Raw genomic sequence first — 22,899 nt, 5'->3', positions numbered from 1 at the left:
AAGTCGCAATTCTGAGAAATAAAGGCGCGATTGCGTGTTATAAAGTCAGAATTGTGAGATATAAACTATACTGTGGTAAAAAAAAGTCCGTCTTTTTTTCCCCATTATAATTGGACTTTATATCTCACAATTGTGACTTTATATCTCACAATTCTGAGAAAAGATGTCAGAATTGCGAGATATAAACTCGCAATTGCGTGTTATAAAGTCAATTCTGACTTTATAACACGCAACTGCGACTTTATTTCACGCAATTCTGACTTTATATCTCGCAATTCTGACTTTATAACTCGAAATTGCGACTTTATTTCACGCAATTCTGACTTTATATCTCGCAATTCTGACTTTATTTCTCAGAATTGCGAGATATAAAGTCAGAATTGCGTGAAATAAAGTCGCAATGTAAACTCGCAATTGTGAGATAAAAAGTCGCAATTTTCTTTTAAAATGTTTTATTCTGTGGCGGAAACAAGCTTCCATACATGTCACAGTGTTTATGTGCTGAAATGTTTGTGTGCCATCTTAAGACTGAGGAACTATTTTTCCTTGTATAGGCTCTATTTCAGATCATTAAAAACAAGCACAGTGTGTGTTTGTGTAACCCAGTATATTATAATATAATATTTTTTTATTTTCATAATTTTTAATGAAGTTAAATTGGATCTGCATTGTCTGTACTTTTAGCACTACAAGTGTCACATAGTGGGATTGCAAAAAAAATTAGGAAATATTTCATTTAGGCGCCATCTAGGGGTGAGAGGTGAGTAAAGACTTCACTTCAACACTGGGATCATGGTATTTCAAAACAAACTTGAGTTTATTCATCACGTGTAAATGAAGGCTGCCAGTGCTCTTTAACTCCAAATATTACTCAAATACCATATCAGTCCAATCTTTTTATTCAAAATCTCTCACAAACAATGACAGTGCTCATAAAATTGAGTTCACAAATTTAAGATTTCTTCCTTGGAACACATCATACATAAATATTAGCATTTCAAAATACATACGCATTTACCCATCACAGGCCAAAAAGCCTAGCAGAATAAAACACCGGAAAAGACAAATCAGAAATGATTGCACTGATTGACCTTACCCTTTAGAATTGATAGCATAATTATTCAAAACGCAACAGCTAGTCTATTAGCAGATAGCTAATTAGTCAAATCAACCTAAGCAGGGGCAGATTTTCACAATACAGCAAAAGCCATTTCACAATGCAGCTATGTTTCACAAGTCACGCATGTATTCTTTGACAGTGGCGTACAACACATTCAAAGCCGTCACAGCAGTTTTCTATGGCCTGTTATAATTCTGTGCTGGTGTTCAAATCCTGATAATTGAGGTCTTCACACAGACAGGAAACGTTAAGTGGATAAAAAGGCCCTTCTGCTTGTTAAAAGAGCATGCAAGAGTCCTATCACAGTCAACTGAATATAAAATACTATAACTGGCTGAATAAAGCACCTGGATTTAAGATTTAATCAATAATAGTCTTTTTTAATGTAGTTTTGTTGTCTGAGAAAGTCATTGTAATAGGAAGAAACAAACTAAGGAATCTGGTGTCCAGCACCAAATACATCTTCCTCCTGATCTAAGCAGTTTGATTAGTTAGGGCAAAATGTGAAGTCTGCATATGCTTTCAATGTTTTATATGTTGTACTTGCGCGATTACAAATATATTCCACGGCTGCATAGTGTATCGTTGGAAGTCATTCCTAGCAAAAGCATGCATGCTACCATTACATGACCTGTTGATGCATCGAATGCATTACTTCCCGCACAATCTGAGTTAGCATGACAAAAGATTGACCTGTGACCTTTACTATCGATGCTGGTTCAGAAGTGACCCTGCTGCAGACTGTTACAGGTGTTTGTTTAGTACTGAAAGTGAAAAAGACTGCTACTTGATATCACTGTGTGCTGATTGAGTAACCTTCTTCAGAGTTCAACCCCTTATGTACATTATTATACATACATGTGTAACTGTAGAGAGTGAGGGGACATGCTATTGTTCATCATGGCATGCTTGTCCCCTTGTTCAGAAGTGTACTTAAGGTCACTTGAGTGTGCACGTGAGAGAAAGGAGGAGAAGAGCAGGAAGCTGGGGAAGTACTGAGGACAAGGTTACTTGGAAGAAGTGGCAGGCACGTTGATGGGCATGTTGTGCCGTGCGTTGGTCACCTGACGTTGCTGAGCCAGGAAGGACTGGCCGGGCGGCAATAGAGAGTTGGATCGCCCGCTAAGACGTGACTCGATTGCCATCTTCTGGAAGTTCAAACTCTGTGTGTTTTGCACAACAAGACAAAACAACAACCAAAAAACACTGAACACAAGGTAAATCACTGCTGATTTTTCAACAAAACAGTAAAATGCTTAAAGGCGTTGTGTGAATGAGCAAAATGACTAAAGCCGGGTACACACATTTTGCGTTCATTTAACACTCTTTAACTCACTTAAGACTCCGCTTACGAGAATACTTGACAAAACAGGAATTTTGGCATAATTTTGTGTGTTTTTGTCAGTTCAAGCGTGAAAGAGAACTCAATGCAGCTTTCTGTGCGCCAGTAAATATTTGAGTTCTCTTTTGCATCTTATGGCGCTTGAATGGTTTAATAGCACTTGAATGAATGATAGCGTGATCATATACTGTAGCGCAGCCAAAGGAAGACAGAAAAAAAACCAATGCAGCATTAATTGCGTTCAATATTTTTAACGGGTTAAATTGATTTTTTTTTTTTGCAATACCTTACAGCATTTAATTGACATAAATATATACATGTCTTACTGCATATTTAAATAAATAGCTAACAGCATTGCTAATTGACACTGTATATTATAAACATACCTTATTATACCAAGCTGTCACAACTAACTTCTCCTCATATTCCCTCAGTTTGGCCTGTTCACACTCCCGCTGGGTAAATATTGCACAAAGAACAGACATGAGTAAAGGAACAACAAACTGGAAAGAATGACATTGCGAATGAGAAACTAAAATTGCTGGACATGAATAACATAATAAAGCATTTTGTAAGAAGAGATGGCTTCTCTACCTCCAGAGCATTGATCCTCTTGTCTTTCTCAGAGAGCTGCGCTTTCAGTAACTGGATCTCAGCTGAGGCTGGGTTTAGCTTGGGATCCAGAGCTCGAATCACCTTAAAGAACGCACAATATGATGTATTTAACCACTGGAAGATTCAAATCTTTTCAAAAATTTCCAAAAAGCTTACAATTATGCAAGAAAGCATACTATATTGTGCGAAAATTGTAGTTAAATGATATGCAAAAAAAGTGACAGAATGTCAAAAACATTTTGATTGGTTCCTCCTAACTGTACATAATTCAATTACATGAAAATATTGAGGACTTCAAAATGACTACAAAATTGTAACATGCAAGAGCACAAGCCATTCAGTAGCAAAATAAGCCACGTATTTGAGAGCTGAAGTTAATGTAACTACATCACGCGCTTTCTCCAGGTACATCTTGTATCGATCCTCCATCGCCCTCATGTCCTCATCTTTCTTCTTCAGCGCAGCCGCCAGCTCGTCCATTTTCACACCTGAAGGTGACATTTATCTCTATGACTGAGAGGTATTTTAAAGTTGAAAAGGATCATAAAAGGATCATAACGTCACTCTGGACATCAAAGTTTACGGTTTGAGTGAGTGAGTGTGACTCATTCTTGTCTATGAAGTCATGAAAGGCAATTTGGTGTCAAATATAGGGTCAGATCAAAATTTGGAAGCTAACTGGTTTGAGTAGCGTCTGGCTGAAGGTCCTCCAACAGCTCTTTCTTCTTCATGATTTCATCTTGCGCCTCATTCAGTTGCACCCTGGTAAAAAAACAAAAAAACATTAGGACCATCAGCTTCAGAAGGTGCATAAGACGCTCAAATCAAATCAAAAATCTAATCAATTGTCTAAACTTACATATGAGCATCCAGCTTCCTCTTCAGATGAGACTGTATGAAAGGAAACAAGCAATGTGACTTTTAAATGAAAAGCCACTACCAGCAGAAATGTAAAAGCACACTGTGCATAAAACAAATGAAAGACCAGGACTGCAACTGTGCATTCAAAAGCATCGTAAGCCTAAGTAGAATGAAAAACCAATGGTCTCTACGATCAACTTAGCTCTCTATGCTTTTGAGAAACACAGCCCAACCCAAAAATGTGCCAAAACAGCACCATCAAGAGGCCTAAACACACACTTACATCGTCAGGTTTGGCTCCCTGTGTCTGCAAGGCCCTCTGCAGATCCTCTACCTGCTGCTGCAGCTCGCTGATTCTTTCACTGTTTAACCTTAATACGTATAAAACAATACACAAGGCTTTTACAGATTGACTGAAACGGACTAAATGAAAATATACCCATTAAATCAACAGTGCCTGCCAAATCTATAAAATCAATCAAGCTTGCCATTTAAAACTAGGGCACAGTGGCAAAAACTTTTAAAAATGCATTCTGAATGTACAGTATGGTTTCTATTTGATGTATTATGTCAATCTGTACCTTTTCTCAGTGTCCAGTTGACTCCGTCCACGCCGGGCCTCCTCCAGCTGCACCTGAAGTTCAGTTATGCGCTCGTTCTCAGACTCCTCCTTCTGCAGCCGCAACATCTTGTTCTCATGCTGCAGACGGATGAACTTCTCCCTGGAGAAGCAGATACAGTATATGCATTAACATATAGGTGTCCTAAATTCTTAATGCATAAAAGATGTATGTGAATCACAAAGACAAGTGCCATACTAGTCTTCCTAATGACCTTGTATCCAGCGTGATGTTATAAACAGTGGTAATAACAGCCATTTAAAAGTCTTCCTCTTCACTCGTTATTTGATTTTTGCACAAAATTTTCTTTCTTTTTTTTTTATTTATTTCAGACATGTTAATAAGTTCCTACACTTTGTTTCTATCACATACAGCCAGTCTTTAACTCCCACATGAAATTGAGCACATAGACACATATGTGCATAGAAACCCTCATCCATATCCATATGTACATACATATATATATATCCATACCTACGTGCATACATACATACCCATATACATATACAGGTACATATACATACCTACATGCATATACAAACGCTTACATATATACACAAACGCATACATATACACACAAACAAATACACACTAACACTCTTTAACATGTCTGAAAAGGGGTTGGAAAAAGTAAAAAACTTATTAAATCCTACCCCCTCGCCAGTATTCAAAACTTGCATTTGCAATAATCATCCAAAATTAAGTTAAAATAAACCAAAAACGCTGCTTTGAAACGATATACATTGTGAAAAGCTCTATTCAAATAAATGTGAATTGAATTATGCTCTTTTGAACTTTCTAGTCATCAAAAAATGCTTAAAAACAGTGCATAATGGCTTCCACTAAAATAGCAGCACAACTGTTTTCAATATTGATAATAATAAGAAATGTTTCTTAAAAGCATCAGCATATTAGAATGATTTCTGAAGGATCATGTGACACTGAAGACTGGAGTAATGATGCTGGAAATTCAGCTTTGCCATCACAGGAAAAAAAAAATCATTTTAAAATGTATTCAAATAGAAAAGAGTTATGTGCGATGATTTACCTCATGCATGCATCATACCTGTACTCAATGGGCAACATCTCAGCTGCTAGGTTATCATGGTTTGGGCTTCCTGTTTGATACTTTTCTGTGAAGTGTGAAATAAGAACAAGTTCAAATTTCATACTATCTGCCAAACTAAATTTTCAGTTTGTGTTTACTGAGATGTGAAGTGACCCAGACAGATCACTGAAATCGCTGGGTTCACGGCTGCACTGTGGTCAGAATACGAATGTAACATGCTGTACTGCCTCTGAGCTGATTTGGTTGAATTTAAATTGCCTATGCCAAACAAATCCCTCCTTGAAGGAGTGGAAGAGCTGTTATCACACTCGACAGAGCCTGTCCGTACTAATTCATGTCTGTGAGCGACCGTCTTCATTCAACTGGAATAATTTCCTAGCGGGACATTGCAACACTTCCAGGTGTGGTATCTGCAGTCATACTGTACCTGCTAGTAATAGCTGGTCCTGTTGGGCCTGTGTGCATCGCAGTTCTTCAATGGTCTCTCTGAGAGTGTCCCGCTCAATGCAGATCCTCTATTAAAAAAAAGTTATCACAGAGTTGCCGCTAGTGGCACAGAAATGACACACGTTAGCATTAAATCATCTAATGTACAGTGTTAGTTGTCTGAGCATGTGCATGTGAATGTGTCTACCTCTTTCTCCTTTAGTACAGCATCATATTTCTCCTGAAATTTCTTCATCTCAAAGGCCAGGTTATCAGCCCGACGGGACTCATCAGACAGTTTCTTGTGGAGCTCCTGACCCTGAAGTTACAGAAACAATGTAATGTTGATATATTACTTTCAAGTCTAAAGTTGTGTATGAAGTTGTGTATATTATATAAAATACTCCAATATGATCTTTGTCACTATTTCTACACTACTGTTAAATAGTGACTAAATAGTTACTATTAAAAGTCTCGTTTTGAAAGAAGTCTCTTATGCTCACCAAGACTTAATTAAAAAAATACAGAAAAAACAGTTATATTGTGAAACATTATTACAAATTAAAATAATTGCTGTTGAATTTAACATATTGAAATGTAATTTACTCCTGTGATGGCAAAGCTGAATTTTCAGCATCATTACGCCAGTCTTTATTGTCACATGATCCTTCAGAAATTATTATAATATGCTGATTTGATGCTCAAGAAAAGTTTTAATTTCTTTAAAAAAAAAACACAAAAAAACCTTCTGAACAGTAGTGTATATCCTGACAATTATTTAATGTCCGGGTAACACTAAAATAAACCTGGTAACACTTTTATACGGTACCTGTCTCTTGTAAGTCTCCAGCTGAGCTCTAGCAGCATTGGCCTTGCGCAGCTCCTCTTCAAGGCTGACCGTGTTGTGCATGTAGGTCATATTCTTCTCCTCCAGAACTTTCACTTGCCGTCTGAGGTCACTTAGATCTTCTAACTTCTTCCTGTACGTCTCAACGGAGGCCTCTAGCTTCACTGCCCGGTCAGAGCAGCTCCTAAACAAACACCAATGAATCAAAGACCTCCCAAAACAGCCAAACAGAATACTGGCAAAGACTACATATGGAAACACGTACGACCCAGCACATACCTTAATATGTCTAATTCATCTTTAAGTGTTCGTGACTCCTCAGCCAAGCTGGTCAGTTCATCATTACGATGCTGAAGCTCCACTAGTTGTTTCTCCAGTTCTTCACAGTGGATGCGGTAATCATCTTTGGCTGCCTCTAGTCTGGATATTACACACATTCATTGTGATTCAGACATTCTACCCATGCTTGGTTCATTATGTTTGTCTACTTATGCAACAACGACTATATTCAGAACAACAGCAGGTTAATATCAAGTACGTTTCAGACGATATTTGGCCAGTTAGTTTGGATATGTGAAGTTAGATGAAGCTGTACCTGAAGGTCTCCTCCTGAAGCTGCTCGAACTGTATTTGTAGCTGGCTGTGCTTCCTCCCTGATGGAGTGCTGGGGTCATCAAACGTATCAAGCTGATTGGCTCGATCAGTCAAGAGGTCATTTTCAGCCAGGAGGCTGTTCCTTTCCTCCTGCAGCATTGTCACCTGATCAAAGGGCAAAAAGGTCAAACACCAGGGCTTTCTTGGAAACCTGATGTTTATTATGTCAAGGCATGAATGACCTACATACCATGGCATATTTGAATGTAGGATTGCATTTAGAGTTGTACATTATGATGTACACTACTGTTCAAAAGTTTCAAAAGAAGTCTCTAATGCTCATGAAGGCTGCATTTATTTGGCCAATACATAGTAATAACTTTAAATATTATATTATTTAAATATTAGATAAACCGTTATCTATTCTTGAGATGGCAATAATTTTCAGCATCATTCGATCTTCGATGCCACATGATCCTTCAGAAATCATTCTAATATGCTGATTTGGTGCAACATTCCTTTTGCTATTATCATAATATTTGTTTGTAGAAAACATTATACATTTTCACATTATAAATGTATTTACTGTGACTTTTGATCAATTTAATGCATCATTTATATAGCAGTGTATATATGAAGAGTTCAGATGCAAAAGCCTCTAAGTGCCATCTGAAATTTTCTTCTAGATTGATCATTTTTATGAAGCTTGTATATTTAAGTTCAGTAATTTTTCTTAAATGGCAATGAAAATTACCTATAAATTGTCATTTAAGTGAAATTACTGAACTTAAATATACAAGCTTGATAAAAAGTATCATTCTAGAAGAGAATCATGAAGTAAGGATTTTTTTTATTATAGTGTGAGTTATAATGATTACATTTATTAACTAGGTTTCATTTTTAAAACCCTGTGCTGTTGAACTATTAACCCCCCATAAAGAAAGAAAAACCACTCAAAACAAACAAAAATGTTCCTTTTACATAAACTCCAAATTGATGCAGTTTCAAATTGAATTGAAAATAATTAATCCAGCAAATAAAACGTACTCGGTTACCTAACGTAACCTCTGTTCTCTCTAGAGAGGGAACGAGTATTGCGTAAGAAGCTTACGCTACAGGTAAAGTCATCTTTTCTCGAGATATGAAGCCAAAAAATTATCCTTAATTTAATATCTTGTCAACGTAGTGCGGCAGCAAGCAGACCTAGAGCAAGCGAAGTCGCGTGCTCATTGGCTGCTCTGCGGCAACTGCAGCAGCCTATCGCTGAAACCTTAGCGTGACGTCACGCCCAATGAGCGCGCTGGGCGCGCTCACGCGTCACAGCCCATGTGAGGAGGCGTGGCTTTAGCTTATAAAAGAAGGTTCAGAGGCTGCTATTCTCTGGTTTTTGTCGCTGAAGCGAGTGAGCTCGTGGCGCGAGCACGGCGGTTTACGCAATACTCGTTCCCTCTCTAGAGAGAACAGAGGTTACGTTAGGTAACCGAGTACGTTCTCTTACGAGAGGTTCTCTCGTATTGCGTAAGAAGCTTACGCTACGGGAACTTCCCTTGTCAACGCCGTGCGCGCCCCGCATCCACTGAATGAGTCCCAGGGAGAAACCCGGGGAACACTATAACAGGGAACCGGGCGGCCAAGAATGGCTAGCGCAGTACATAAGCACACACATAAGGGGCTCAGAGCGGCGTGGCCGGTCTGACTAACAACCCCAGAATTGAGCTCAACCAGGAGAGCTAAATCACACAGCAGTAGTCTGCACACAGAGTGGGCTGGCTACGCGGGACTTAGACAGATAAGAGTTTAGCCTGCAGGGCAGGAACTTCCAGATTGTAAAATCTCACAAATGTAGAGGGGGAGGCCCAGCCTGCCGCTGTACAAATGTCATGAATGGAAATTCCACTAGACCAAGCCCATGAGGAGGCCATGCCTCTGGTGGAGTGGGCTCTGATACCCAGCGGGCACTGCAGATTTTTAGACGCATAAGCGGCTGCAATCGCGTCCACTATCCACCTGGACAGGCTGTGTTTCGAGGCGGCGAGACCTTTGGTGCGCCCACCAAACGAAACGAAAAGCTGCTCCGAGCGCCTGACAGCGGCGGAGCGTGTAGTATAATTCCTAAGCGCTCTGACAGGGCAAAGGAGTTTACCATCGATCTCGCTGCCGGATGACGGCAAAGCGGAGAGAGAAATGACCTGCGCTCTGAACGGTGTGCCCAGACTTTTGGGGACATAACCGTGTCTCGGTTTGAGGATGACTTTAGAGTCATTAGGTCCAAACTCGAGGCATGCAGCGTTAACTGACAGCGCGTGAAGGTCACCCACGCGTTTAACTGACGACAGTGCTATCAGAAAAACGGTTTTTAGCGTGAGATATTTCATATCCACTGTTTCCATGGGTTCAAAGGGATGCGCTTTCATGGCCTCTAAGACCAGGGAAAGATCCCAAATAGGAACCGACGGGGGTCGCGGCGGGTTCAATCTCCTCGCTCCCCTGAGGAAGCGGATGATGAACTCGTTCCTCCCTAATGCGCGGCCCAGCGCCGAGTCGGCAAAAGCTGAGATGGCCGCAACATAAACTTTGAGCGTGGAGGGGGACCTGCCCGCGTCCAACAGCTCTTGGAGGAAGCACAGCACCTGCGATACCCCACATGTTAGTGGATCCAGCCCTTTGGCGGTGCACCATTTACTAAACACAGACCATTTTGAAGCATAGAGCCGCCTCGTAGAGGGGGCTCTAGACTGTGTGATCGTGTTCACAACCCCCGTTGGCAAGTCAACGGGTAACCGTTGATGACCCACGCATGCAGAGACCAGCGCTCTGGATGGGGGTGCAAAATCGAGCCGTGGGCTTGAGAGAGAAGGTCTCTCCTCACCGGTAACGGCCAGGGGGCTGTGTCCGCCAGCCGTATTAGATCCGGGAACCATGTTTGATTCTCCCAATACGGGGCTATGAGGAGCACCGTGTGGCGCGCTTCCCTGAATCTCTCGATAACCTGCGGCAGCAGGGAGACCGGGGGAAAAGCGTAAAGCGGGCCGCTGGGCCAGTTCTGGGCCAGCGCGTCCTCGTTCTTTGAAAAGAACTTTGGGCATTGCGCGTTGTCTTGTGACGCAAAGAGGTCGACTTTCGCTCTGCCGAAACGGCGCCACAGTAACTGGACTGTTTGGGGATGCAAGGACCACTCTCCCGGGGGAACATTGTCCCTGGACAGTCTGTCTGGACCATCGTTCAGGCGACCCGGCACGTGCGCGGCTCTCAGTGAGCGCAGTGAGTGCTGAGCCCACACTAGGAGGCGTTCCGCCAGGGTGCAGAGCATTTTGGATCTGAGACCGCCCTGGCGGTTCACATAGGCTACCACTGACATGTTGTCTGTGCGGACCAGTACATGGTGGCCTTGCAGGTATGGGAGGAAGTGCTTGAGCGCATTCTCGACCGCCAGCATCTCTAGACAGTTTATATGAAGGCGACACTCCTGGTCTGACCAGCGTGAGACAACTCCCATCGTCACCCCAGTGCGATACCATTCGGCTGCCAGCCAGGGTCGAAGGGCTGAGACACAGCCCTGACTCACTCTGACTCGTAAGCTGCCGGCCGTCCAGGCTCGGTGAGGCACTCGCGCTCTTAGCCAACGTTGAAGCGGGCGCATGCGCAGTAAGCCCAGCTGAAGCACTGCAGCCGCTGAGGCCATGTGCCCCAAAACTCGCTGGAATGTTCTCAGCGGAGTCTGGTTGCCCGTCTGGAAAGATGCGGCTAGGTGTCGAATGCGTCCCGCGCGCTGCTCTGACAGTCTGGCCGTCATAGCCACCGAATCCAGTTCTATTCCGAGGAACGAGATAAACTGGCGGGGCAGTAATGAGCTCTTGGCCCAATTGACCGAGAGACCCAAATTTTCCAGATGGCCGAGAAGCGCTGTCCTGTGAGACAAAAGCTCTGACTCTGAATGCGCTAGAATTAGCCAGTCGTCCAGATAGTTCAGTACCCGTATCCCCTGAGATCTCAGGGGAACGAGAGCCGCGTCCATGCACTTCGTGAATGTACGGGGTGCCAAAGATAGACCGAACGGCAGGACGGTGTACTGATATACCCAGCCGTCGAAGGCGAATCTCAAGAATGGCCTGTGACGGGGAATTATCTGGATCTGGAAGTATGCATCCTTCAGATCGAGAGAGATAGAACAGTCTCCCTGGCGAATTTGCGCGAGGATTTGTCTGGTTGTAATCATTTTGAACGGCCGTCTCATGAGGGCTCTGTTCAAGTGTCTCAGATCTAAAATGGGTCTCAGCGTCCCGTCCTTCTTGGGTACGAGGAAATAACGGCTGTAGAAGCCCGACTCGCTCAGAGAAGGATGCACTTGTTCTATAGCCCCCTTGTGCAACAGCTTTGCTATTTCTGCCCGAAGCAGATGAGCCACTTCTGTGTTCACACTCGTCTCGGTTCGCGCTAGAAAGCGAGGCGGACGGCGAGCGAATTGAAGCGAATAGCCGTGCTTTATGGTATTCAGCACCCATTCTGACACGCCCTGGATAGCTTGCCATGCGCTGGCACATCTCGCTAGGGGTCGAATGGTCTCTGGGTTCAGATCGCCGCGCTGTGCGGGATGGGGAACCTGTATCAGAGAAGATAGGGGGACGGGCGCATTGCGCGCGTCGCCGGTGCTCGAATACGGGGGCGCGCAGACAGCAGGGACTGGCTGTGCAGCATTCAATGGCTCGATCACTGTGGACGGGGCACATTTTGGCGCGAGAGCGGCATGGGGGTAAACGTGTCTGATTGTAAGTGCGCGCGCTCGTGAGCGGGCGCGGGGCTTACATACACAACACGGCCAGTGCTGGGGAGCTTTAGAAGATCTGCATCCCGGGATAACTGAGTGACAGAGCGTGCAGCGTGTAGGTGTGGGCACAGATTCGTGGGCACATTTTCTACACTTAGCACTCGAGCGGCGCTTGCCCGCTTTATGAGAGTGCGCTCTGTGAGCGTTACCGGGGAAACTGTGTTTGTGTGTAGTGGTGAGCACGTGGGTGTGGGCACATTTTCTACACTCATGACACCTTCGGCGTGAGCCGGAAAACCCGAAACCAAACTCTTTATGAGATATCTCTGGGTCGCCGTAAAAACGGCGTTTGTGTGCAGGCGAGCGAGTTGTGTTACTGGCTCGTTGGCTGCGATGTGAACCACTGCAGTAGCCTTTTTTAAGGGGACTGACAGGGCTGAGCGCTTTGATGGCGGTCCGGCCGCAGCGAGACTCAGCCATCTTTTCCTCCCTGCGGCTGCTAGGAGGACTTCGCGGGCTCAGGTTTCAGCGCTATCCTAGGCCGGGGTCCCCGGGGGGGAGGCGGTCTGCGACGGCTGACTGAGCGCTGTCTAGGGCGGCCGCCCTGGCGTCGCGAAGATGGAGGCTGAGCAGAGCGCTGTGTCGAGCTGCGTGCAGGAGGCTGATCCTGAGAGCGGCCTGCAGCGGAGCTCGAGCGGCGGGGCAGAAAGAGGTTCATAGCCTGTGAGGCTTTCTGCACCTCTGAGAAGCGATCCACAATCCCACTGACCGCTGGGCCGAAGAGGCCGGTGGGGGAAAGCGGGGCGTTGAGGAAAACTGCGCGCTCCCTTTCGCTCATATCCGCCAGCGTCAACCAAAGGTGCCTTTCGATGACGGTGAGCGAAGCCATGGACCTTCCGATGGCTTGTGCCGCTGACTTGGTGGCGCGAAGCGAGAGGTCCGTCGCGCTGCGCAGGTCAGTCAGAGTGTCCTGATCCGGGCCTCTCTCGTCCAGATCACGGAGGAGATCGGCTTGGAGGATCTGGAGCACAGCCATGGAGTGCAGGGCGGAAGCGGCCTGGCCGGCGGCAGCGAAAGCGCGGCCGACGAGGGCTGAGGTGGTCCTGCAGGCTTTTGACGGCAGGGCAGACTTTGAGCGCCATCTAGCGGATGGCGGGCAAAGGTGCGTTGCCACGGCTTCTTCGACCGGAGGGATCTGTGTATATCCCTTCTCGGCGGCCCCGTCCACTTGGGAGAGGGTCGCGGAGGCCGGTGAGCGGAGTCTCGCGGAGAATGGGGCGTTCCACGATTTAGCGAGCTCAGAGTGGAGCTCAGGCAGGAAGGGTGCTGACCTAGAGGCGGGCGCTTGGCGGCGGCTAGGCAGAAAACACCCGTCGAGCCTGTTAGGCGCGGGGGCCTTAGGTGGGGACCAGTCCAGTCCCAGCTGGTCGACCGCTTTGGTGAGGAGGCGGAGGAGTTCCGCGTCGACACTGGCGCGGGACTTGCTAGACTCCTGTGTCGAGGAGGCGGAGCGGTGAGACCCCGACCATGCCTCGCTGTCCGAAGCCATAAGAGAACAGCTGTCTGATAAAGCGGCGTCGTCCGCTTCATCCCCTAGGGCGACGGCAGTGCGGGCGAAGGCCGGCTGCTGCGCGTCGGGAAGGGGAGAGGGAGATAGCGAGGCTCGAGGGAGGGGCTCTGGCGAGCACTCAGCAGCTGCCGCGGGTTCCGGTGGCCTCTGAGAGCGGCGCTTCTTCTTGCGCGGCCCGGTGGAGGCAGACGGTGAGACAGCGAGAGCGTCGAACGAGGCGAGTCGAGCCCGCAGGGTCGACATCGGCAGTTCTTCGCATAATTCACAGCCGCCCGCGGAGAGAGCGAGGGCTGCGTGGTCACGACCCAGGCAGAGAACGCAGATCACATGGCGGTCTCTTTCGCTGAGCGGAGCTTTGCAGGAAATGCAGTTAGGCATGATGCAATGTAAAAGGATATAATCGCCGGATAGCGAAGCAGGCAGGGATAGCTGAAGGCGGCGAAGACGACCGGCTTCCTCAGGTAATCCTCGGCTTGCAAGGCGCTTGTTTCAACGGCGGCTTCCTCAGAGTCCAGCGATGCGTAGTGCGTCGCTAAAGAGACAAAAATCAGAGAATAGCAGCCTCTGAACCTTCTTTTATAAGCTAAAGCCACGCCTCCTCACATGGGCTGTGACGCGTGAGCGCGCTCATTGGGCGTGACGTCACGCTAAGGTTTCAGCGATAGGCTGCTGCAGTTGCCGCAGAGCAGCCAATGAGCACGCGACTTCGCTTGCTCTAGGTCTGCTTGCTGCCGCACTGCGTTGACAAGATATTAAATTAAGGATAATTTTTTGGCTTCATATCTCGAGAAAAGATGACTTTACCCGTAGCGTAAGCTTCTTACGCAATACGAGAGAACCTCTCATAAGAGAACAAATCCACTGTTAATGTTAGGAATGTTAAATGGCTTTTACTCTTCTTGTTTAGAGTTCCCCAAATATAAAAACCACAGCAACCTGATAACCCATTCATTTTAGCACTGAACCCATGAGCTCTTTTTGCCACACACACACACACACACACACACACACACACACACACACACACACACACACACACACACACACACACACAGACACACACACACACACACACACACGTTTACCAGTGGTTAGATTGGTTAGTTTTAGTTAGGCTAGGTTGCCATGCATTTGTTTAGACTTACCTCTCATTGGTCAAGGATACTTTTAACTCAATCTGTCAAGAATCAGCAACACATGAATTTCTAACCCATTTATGTGCGCAGGAAAGTTAACATGGCAGTACATATCCTGCAACAATATGTACCTTTGAATGTGTATATATATTTATATTTACCACAAATTCAAAAAAGGAAAATGCTGTACATTACAGAATATTTAACCTCTTTGTTCAAGCTAAAAGCACAATAGCCTCTGCACAGACAAACCAAAAACACTTAAACTCAAAATCAGTTCATCCATGAAGGTCAACGAACAGAACAGCAGAAATGCTGCTCGCTGAGCTGACACTTACAGTCTGCAAACACAGACGAAAAACCATATGCTGTCAATGCCTTTTTATAGGTATGCAGCTTGTAAAGATTTCTGCACCTGTGTACATTCATATCTAAAACAAGGAATTTATTTTCATTTTGGTTTCTATGCAAGCACAATTTTTCAATCAATGAAAAATCAACAATCAATGTTTCATTAAATCAACTGAATTGAGCTGAATATTGGGGATGTCATTTTAAATAATAAAGATTGCATAACAGATTTGGTTATGCAATATGTATTGTAAAAAGCACTATATAAATGAATGTGACTTGACTTTTAACATCTCTAATATTATTGTTTCTTCGTAGATGCAAATGCTTTGACAATAGTTTTAGTGAAACTGCTATCTCACCTGCATGTCGAGCTCCTGACAGCGCTGTGCCAGCTCTTCTTTCTCTGCTATGACCTCAGTCAGATCCTCCAAGGCTTTCTTTAACTACCAAAAAAACATCATTGAACAATATTACAAGATACTATATTTAATAACGATACCAACACAGTTCTCGGATGGTATGATGTCGTTATACGTCTGTATTTCTTACCTGGTGTTCAACATCTCCAAGAGGTTCTGTTCCTATTTGAGACATAGTCTCCTTGCTCATTAGCTGTAATCAATAAAAAAAAACCTATCAGAATTCCTTTTCATTCTTTATTAAGGTGAATTTATGGCCACATAAAAATATCTGAATAAAATGAAAGGCCTCTGACCTCTTGAATGGCAGTCATCACCACATGCTGTACAGATTCCTCCAAGGTCATGATTATCTGGATATACTCTGGACAAACAACAATCTCACAGGGTTAAAAAATGATGAAATATAGATATATCACAAGAAAAACAGAAGCATATGGCTTTGAAACAGCATGTTTTAAAATTCACCATGAAATCAAACTTGACAGTTCTTGTTTTTTAAGGAATATTGCAGTATTTATTACAAATGATTTATCTGTGCACATTATTATTATTATTATTTAATTCATGTGCCCTGCCAATCTTCCACCAAAATAACGTCCCTTCCCTCTTGCAACTACATCTCTTCTCTTCTGAGTTTTTCGGGCATGGGCAGGACAATCTGATCACAGCAATAGTAAACAACAACCATCAATTCCCAAAGGACAAAATCAAGTCCCCCCATACATTTCTTCTTGTTTGAGAAACCATTTCACTCAGATATATAGCCTACGTCACAATAGAGAAGAAAAGTTTATCGTAACTTCCGTTTCAGGTCGACCATGGCTGCGTTTAAAGGGTTAGTTCACCCAAAAATGAAAATTCTGTCAGTAATTGCTCACCCTCATGTTGTTCCAACCCCGTAAGACTTTCTTTCATCTTCAGAACACAAATTAAGATATTTTTGATTAAATCTGAGAGCTGGATCACTCCTCCTGCAGGCTTATGGACACTATAACTTGCTGGCCCAGAAAATGTATTAAAGACATTTTTAATATAGTCCAAGTGACTCCAGTGGCTCAATCTTAAGTTTATAAAGCGACGAGAATACTTTTTGTGCGCAAAAACAAACAAAAATAACGACTTTATTCCACTTTTCATTTCCTTCTCTCTGGACCTCGAGTCTTTTTACGTAGTGTTTAAGCGTAGTGCGTCTGTGTTGCACGTCACCACGTAGGCTCACTATTGGGTGACTATGGTCATGTGTGATATGTGGTGACGTGAAACACAGACGCGCTACGCTTAAACACTACGTAAAAAGACTCGAGGTCCAGAGAGAAGGAAATGAAAAGTGGAATAAAGTCGTTATTTTTGTTTGTTTTTGCGCACAAAAAGTATTCTCGTCGCTTTATAAACTTAAGATTGAGCCACTAGAGTCACTTGGACTATATTAACAATGTCTTTAATACATTTTCTGGGCCAGCAAGTTAAGGTGTCCATAAGCCTGCAGGAGGAGTGATCCAGCACTCAGATTTCATCAAAAATATCTTAATTTGTGTTCCGAAGATGAACGAAAGTCTTACGGGGTTGGAACAACATGAGGGTGAGTAATTACTGACAGAATTTTCATTTTTGGGTGAACTAACCCTTTAAGTCCTCGCTAACTTCCCTCCATCTCGTTCACTTGGATGTACGTCATTGCTTACGTTGCAAGAGCGCCCACTACTGGCGGAACCCTTACAATGGGTTTAAATGGAACACAATTTTTACGTAAATTACATGCGAGCACTGCGAGTTGCTGTTGTGACGTCACAATAGTGTTGAATGAAGTGTACATATGAGTAGACTCGCTCTCTCAGTCAAAACTGAGGGTTCAAGGGTCTGGCCTAATAAACTTCCCTAGTCCACTTGACAAACACGCTTCAAAATGGTGATGAGGATTCCCCCGAGGGGAAGTTTGTGATCGTATGTCTGTATGACTGAAGGTTTTCGGGTGAACTATCCCTTTTACTACCTTGTTTCCTGTCACATTTGACTGCACACCCTAGGATGAGCTGTAGGAGGCGTCCCAGCTCTACTTGATCAGACTGCTCGATCACACGCACCAGGTCAGGCAGAGGAAAATCTGTGATCTGCTGAGCTAAAACCTGAATACAAAGGGATCATAACACATAAAGGATTACACATACAAGCATTGATTCTTTATTAGATGAATCTGATTGTATGGTCATTGTGCCTTTGCTAAAACTGAAAAAAAAAAAAACTGCAGGCATTAAAATATCTGTAGCTCATACCCAACAATTACACACATTCATGTGACTGTCGGCATGGGTTAATAGTTAAGTGAAAGGTTAATTCCTTGTTTTCATTTCAAAGTCTGACTAATGGCATGTTACAGCAGAAACAAGCATTTTAATGAACCAAACCTGACAATTACCTCATTATAATAATCAATAATCATCTGCAGGACCTTTTTGAGGTTGTTCAGCTGTAAAATGAAGTGAAACAAAGACTTTAACTTTAACATATTATACTTGACATGTTCTCAAAATTAGATTGAAGCACCAAGGCCTGGAAGGAAAATAAATGTACCTTGAGTCTTACATTATCACCAACATCCTCTTTAATGCGAGACAGCCAGCTCTCACTGAACCATGAAGGATCTCTGTAATTGAAAAATATTGATCAGTGCAGTTTAGTCTTATCTAATTCAGACACTTTCAGATGCTTTCATTCAGATCAGTTGGTAAAATCAAATCAAATATGTTTTGTTCCCATCCCGTTCTGCTTTAATGCAATCAGAATTAAATCACACTCTCAGATTTTAAGAACAATATGCTAAATTTCACTATAGCCTACTTGAATCAATGTTTATTCAGCAAAAAATATATACATCAAAACCCAGGTAATATGACTCTCTGGACAACCAACAACCCAAAGTCATAAAATATTCAAACACTGACAAGCTGAGATATAAATCAGTAATGCTGACCTGGAAAGAACTAATTTGATTTAGTAGAGCAAGAAGGGAAAAGGAAGGTGGGAGGCAACTGAAAAGTGTAAAACACAGTCAAGTATGAATTAAATGAATGAGTCAAGGAAACACTGCAGCTCAACTGGTAGTACATGACGCTAGAAACGTCAAAGTCATGGGCTCAATTACCAAGGAACACTCCTACCAATCAAATACACAGAATGAAAGCGATATAAGTCGATTTGGACTAAAGCATCCGCCAATGAATAAATGTCAAGTAAATGTAAACACACTCACATCTGATGCAGAGCCTGAGACATGGCTGACCCTGAGGTCAGATCATCCACGGTCTTACAGGGCGCTGCAGTTTTGAAGGTCTGCAGCTGAGGCCACACATACAAAGAAAAGAAACATGGGTATAGAGTACTAAGAATAAACAATGATAAACTACAGTGAGTGTGTATTACTACAGGGGTTTCCAAACTTTTTTGTCAGCTGAACTCCTTTTATGTAAATTTTTTACTTGATGTACCCCCTGAGATTTTATGTTTATATTTCAATAATTTAAGGACACATTATTAATATGCATAATAATAATTAAGATTTAATTATAACTATTATTATAGATTTCAGTTTTATATCAAATAATTGTGCAGCCCCATTCATTTATTTTGATGGTAACACTTTACAGTAAGGGTTTGTTTGTAAACATTAGTTAACTACATTAGTTAACATGAACTAACAATAAACAATACTTCTACAGCATTTATTAACATAAGTTCATGTTAAATTCTACATTTACTAATACATTATTAAAATCTAAATTGTATCTGTTCACATTTACTATGCGCACTGTCAACTAACATGAACAAGCAGTGAACAATCATATTTTTAATAAGTAACATTAACAAAGGTTAATAAACGCAACATATAGTACTCCCACTAAAAGAATACAATGGTGTAAACATTAACAAAATGCTCCATTATGTAGTTAATGTTTATGTTTGGGTCAGTGACATGACATGCATATTTTTGTGTCCAAGTGCATTATTTCCTTTTACAATAATTTGATAAATTCATGACATCCAGTATATCACTTTAGTCAATAAAACCTATTTAGTTTGAATTGATTTTTAGTACATTTAAATAATACATATTATTTTATGTTTTGTTATTTTAAACCGCCAACATTTCAGGAGGTGCAACTGTCTGAACAAATGAACAGACTAAGAAAACTATTTAAAATGGTGTCTTAATAATAAAAAAATTAAAAACTAAATACTATGGCAATATTTTATGTTTGAAACCTTTCATATAAACAAATTTGATAAATATCAGTAGTTTTAAAGCTGTTGAGATAATACAAAAACTTGTCCAGCAATTTGTATATTCTCAAATGTCAGGGTGGCACAACTGCAAACATGGCTCTTTTATTATAAATTGACATGGTAATGAAAGTAAACATAATAATGCATCATCCAGAGGACCCCGATTGATCCTTGTGGCAGAGTGAAAAGGTTTGTAGATCTCTCTCAAATACTGGTAAAAACTGCTAATTTCAGTATGGGTAGGTTGGCACACTTTCCATGTCAGGTGGTACAACTTACAGCTTATAAATACAACTATTAGTCAAAATAAAAGTTAAAGTAAAAAAAAAAAAAAAAATTATATATATATATATATATATATATATATATATATATATATATATATATATATATATATATATATATATATATATTAAACACATTATTTAACAACTGAAACTTATTTAAACACATTGCTCATGACTCAAATAAATAATAAGTTTTAAAAAGATTTTTGAACAAAAAACATAATTTGGGCAAATTTGGGTGTGCAGTTCTGACTAAAGCATTAGAGATCACTATATAAATGTCATTCTGAGATACTAGCAAACAAATATTGCATTTAAAATGTGCCATACGTTCAGGTAACCATTATAAGCACAGATATGCCATTCATTGCAGCATAATGAATGAAAATACAGAGACACCTCAGGTTTAGAGATTATGATCTAGGAAAGATAGTGGTCTTTTGAACCTTATAAATCTTTTTGAGAACTATTTTGGGGGGCCCTGGTGCAGACCTCAATGTAAACACAGCCATGGATCAGGGCCAAATATAGAGAATCGCAAGCACGCGCCGTACGCGATCATAAGCCGCAGTCAACAATCAAAGCGACATCATATTAAACTGAGACTGGGAATATCTCATTGCATAAGAGACATTCCACAAATGCTCCAGCTAACCAGATTAGACACCTAAATCGGATGAGGAATGAGTTGGCTGTGCTGTGACTGTTTGTGTTGGTTACATGTTTAACCGCATTCTGAGTTTGTCGTTTTGATTATTAGCCTATTTTATATATTGTCGCGTGCTGGACGGGTGCCGCGTGGAGAAATGAGCGCATTTGTAAATGTTGTAATGATGCACCGCAGACCCCGTTTGCATAGCTGTCAACATTGAACATTGAAAATAAGGGAGATTTCCCGGAATCCATCCCCAAAATAAGGCATTTTTTTTTTTCACGATTCTTACCCACAAACTTTAAAAAAGCACTAATCATTAACAGTCTAAAGAGTTTATAACTACACAATATTAAGGAATGACAGACCAATGGATATTTTTAAAGAGCTTTATATATTAACAAAGTAAACATTCAGGGTTTCTAGGATTATATTATTATTAAAAAAAGAATGAGTCAAAAAAGATAAACTAGTCTACTGACATTTATACATTATAGCTTATATTTATTAGTAGTGTTTGGGTAAAAAAATTTGCGCGCCGCTTCAATTATGAGCGCGCTTGCCGCGCGCCTACATTTGAACAAACTTGAGCGCGCAAAAGACGCGATATGTGAACGGCCTCTGGCGAGCTAGCTCATATCAAGCCACGAGCTACTGGTAGCACGCGAGCGACGCGTTGGAGACCCCTGATCTATCTAGCTCTCCGGTTTGCTACAACTCGATACTTTTTTGCTACTTTGTAATAACTTTCTGCGGCCAGCATTTCTGGAAATGAACGAGGGTAAACCTTTTTTTAGACCTGACTAAATGAAATTCAAGACCTAGGATGAAAATCTGGCCGTTTTTAAGACTTTTAAAAATACGGGATCTTTTACGGGAAAATACTAAAACGGGAAGACAGCGGGAAAAGAGTTAAAATGCGTGAGAAACCCGGAAAAAACGGGAGGGTTGACAGCTATGCGTTTGGTTTACATGAGGTGTACATCGAAATGTCTTATTTCCGGTATTTTTGGACCATGAATCCAGAAGGAAACGACTACCTGCGACAGGAAACTTAACGCTATCGTCATGGCTCTGGTCGCAGATAGGATACATAAACGATTCCTGGTTCTGGTGATCGTCAAGCTACACTAAAAGACAGGATCTTACCCAAACAATCAGGCTCTCGCATAGCGTTTTATTTAAATCCATCTCTCGTCTGTGCTATCGGGCAAATATTTCCGTCCACCTGTCAACAATGCGCTTCCCTTTCCCACCTGCGAGTGTATTTGCCTAGCGCTCTCCAGCGCTACGTTCACGTCAATTGCGTCTACGCACAAATTGGTACGTAAAGGCTTCCTGAATGCACGCCGCTGATACAGCGCGTGATGCGTTGATAAGGATTGGGGATTGATGGGATCAAGAGCGCAACAGCAAGAATAAAACACCAATGGTGTGTTGAGTTCAGGACACCGTGCAGCCAATCTAAATAGAGATCTGAGAAGATTGTCAGAGCAGTGAACATGGCTTGTCTGGTGTAATAGTTTGGTTTCCACACTCTAGAAAAAGAATATGGGCACCTATATGACTATGCTACTAAATATGAAATAGTCTACAGTGTGTTATAAAATTCAAATTCATCAACAAAAACACCTAAATAAGCACTTTAAAACATTTTTTTGTTTGTTGCCTATTTAATGTTTATTTAGCCTATTATTAGCCTAGGATATTTTTTTAAGATTTAAAATTCTCTCACATCATAGAAATATAGGATAATAAACCATCTTGGACCAGCAACTTATTTTACACTTAGCAATACATATAGGGACATTTTTATTTATTCCATATCACACAGATTCACTTATCAATGCTTCATGATCCCAAGCTCAATCAGATTTCAAAGACTGTATAGGCCTATTATTTTATATCAGAGGCACTTACAAGGCAGATACACTTCTAAAA

At 42.2% G+C, this 22,899-nt stretch overlaps 1 protein-coding gene across 2 annotated transcripts; it reads right to left on the bottom strand.

Moving 5' to 3' along the window:
- Nucleotides 1-791: 791 nt before the first annotated feature.
- On the bottom strand, nucleotides 792-22,269 carry hook1 (hook microtubule-tethering protein 1). 2 transcript variants are annotated; one of them, XM_081378352.1, is made up of 22 exons: nucleotides 22,108-22,269; nucleotides 18,989-19,074; nucleotides 18,310-18,382; nucleotides 18,155-18,205; nucleotides 17,732-17,864; nucleotides 16,035-16,102; nucleotides 15,869-15,931; nucleotides 15,679-15,762; nucleotides 7,496-7,659; nucleotides 7,180-7,320; nucleotides 6,883-7,084; nucleotides 6,262-6,372; nucleotides 6,055-6,142; nucleotides 5,625-5,691; nucleotides 4,520-4,660; nucleotides 4,222-4,309; nucleotides 3,937-3,968; nucleotides 3,757-3,839; nucleotides 3,465-3,565; nucleotides 3,057-3,158; nucleotides 2,849-2,917; nucleotides 792-2,283 (listed from the first exon to the last, which is right to left on the bottom strand). In XM_081378352.1, the coding sequence occupies exons 1-22, from the start codon at nucleotides 22,147-22,149 to the stop codon at nucleotides 2,128-2,130; spliced, it is 2,145 nt and encodes a 714-aa protein (XP_081234478.1). In that variant the 5' UTR covers nucleotides 22,150-22,269; the 3' UTR covers nucleotides 792-2,127. The 2 variants fall into 2 exon arrangements, with proteins under 2 accessions (XP_081234478.1, XP_081234477.1); XM_081378351.1 differs by having other exon boundaries at nucleotides 889-2,283; nucleotides 5,607-5,691.
- Between the last annotated feature and the right edge of the window lie 630 nt (nucleotides 22,270-22,899).

This window comes from Scardinius erythrophthalmus, assembly GCF_964197995.2.
Source record: "Scardinius erythrophthalmus genome assembly, chromosome: 11".
NCBI classification, from domain to species: domain Eukaryota; kingdom Metazoa; phylum Chordata; class Actinopteri; order Cypriniformes; family Leuciscidae; genus Scardinius; species Scardinius erythrophthalmus.
Note: the sequence above shows the minus strand (reverse complement) of the source record. Positions and strands in the feature narration are given on the sequence as shown.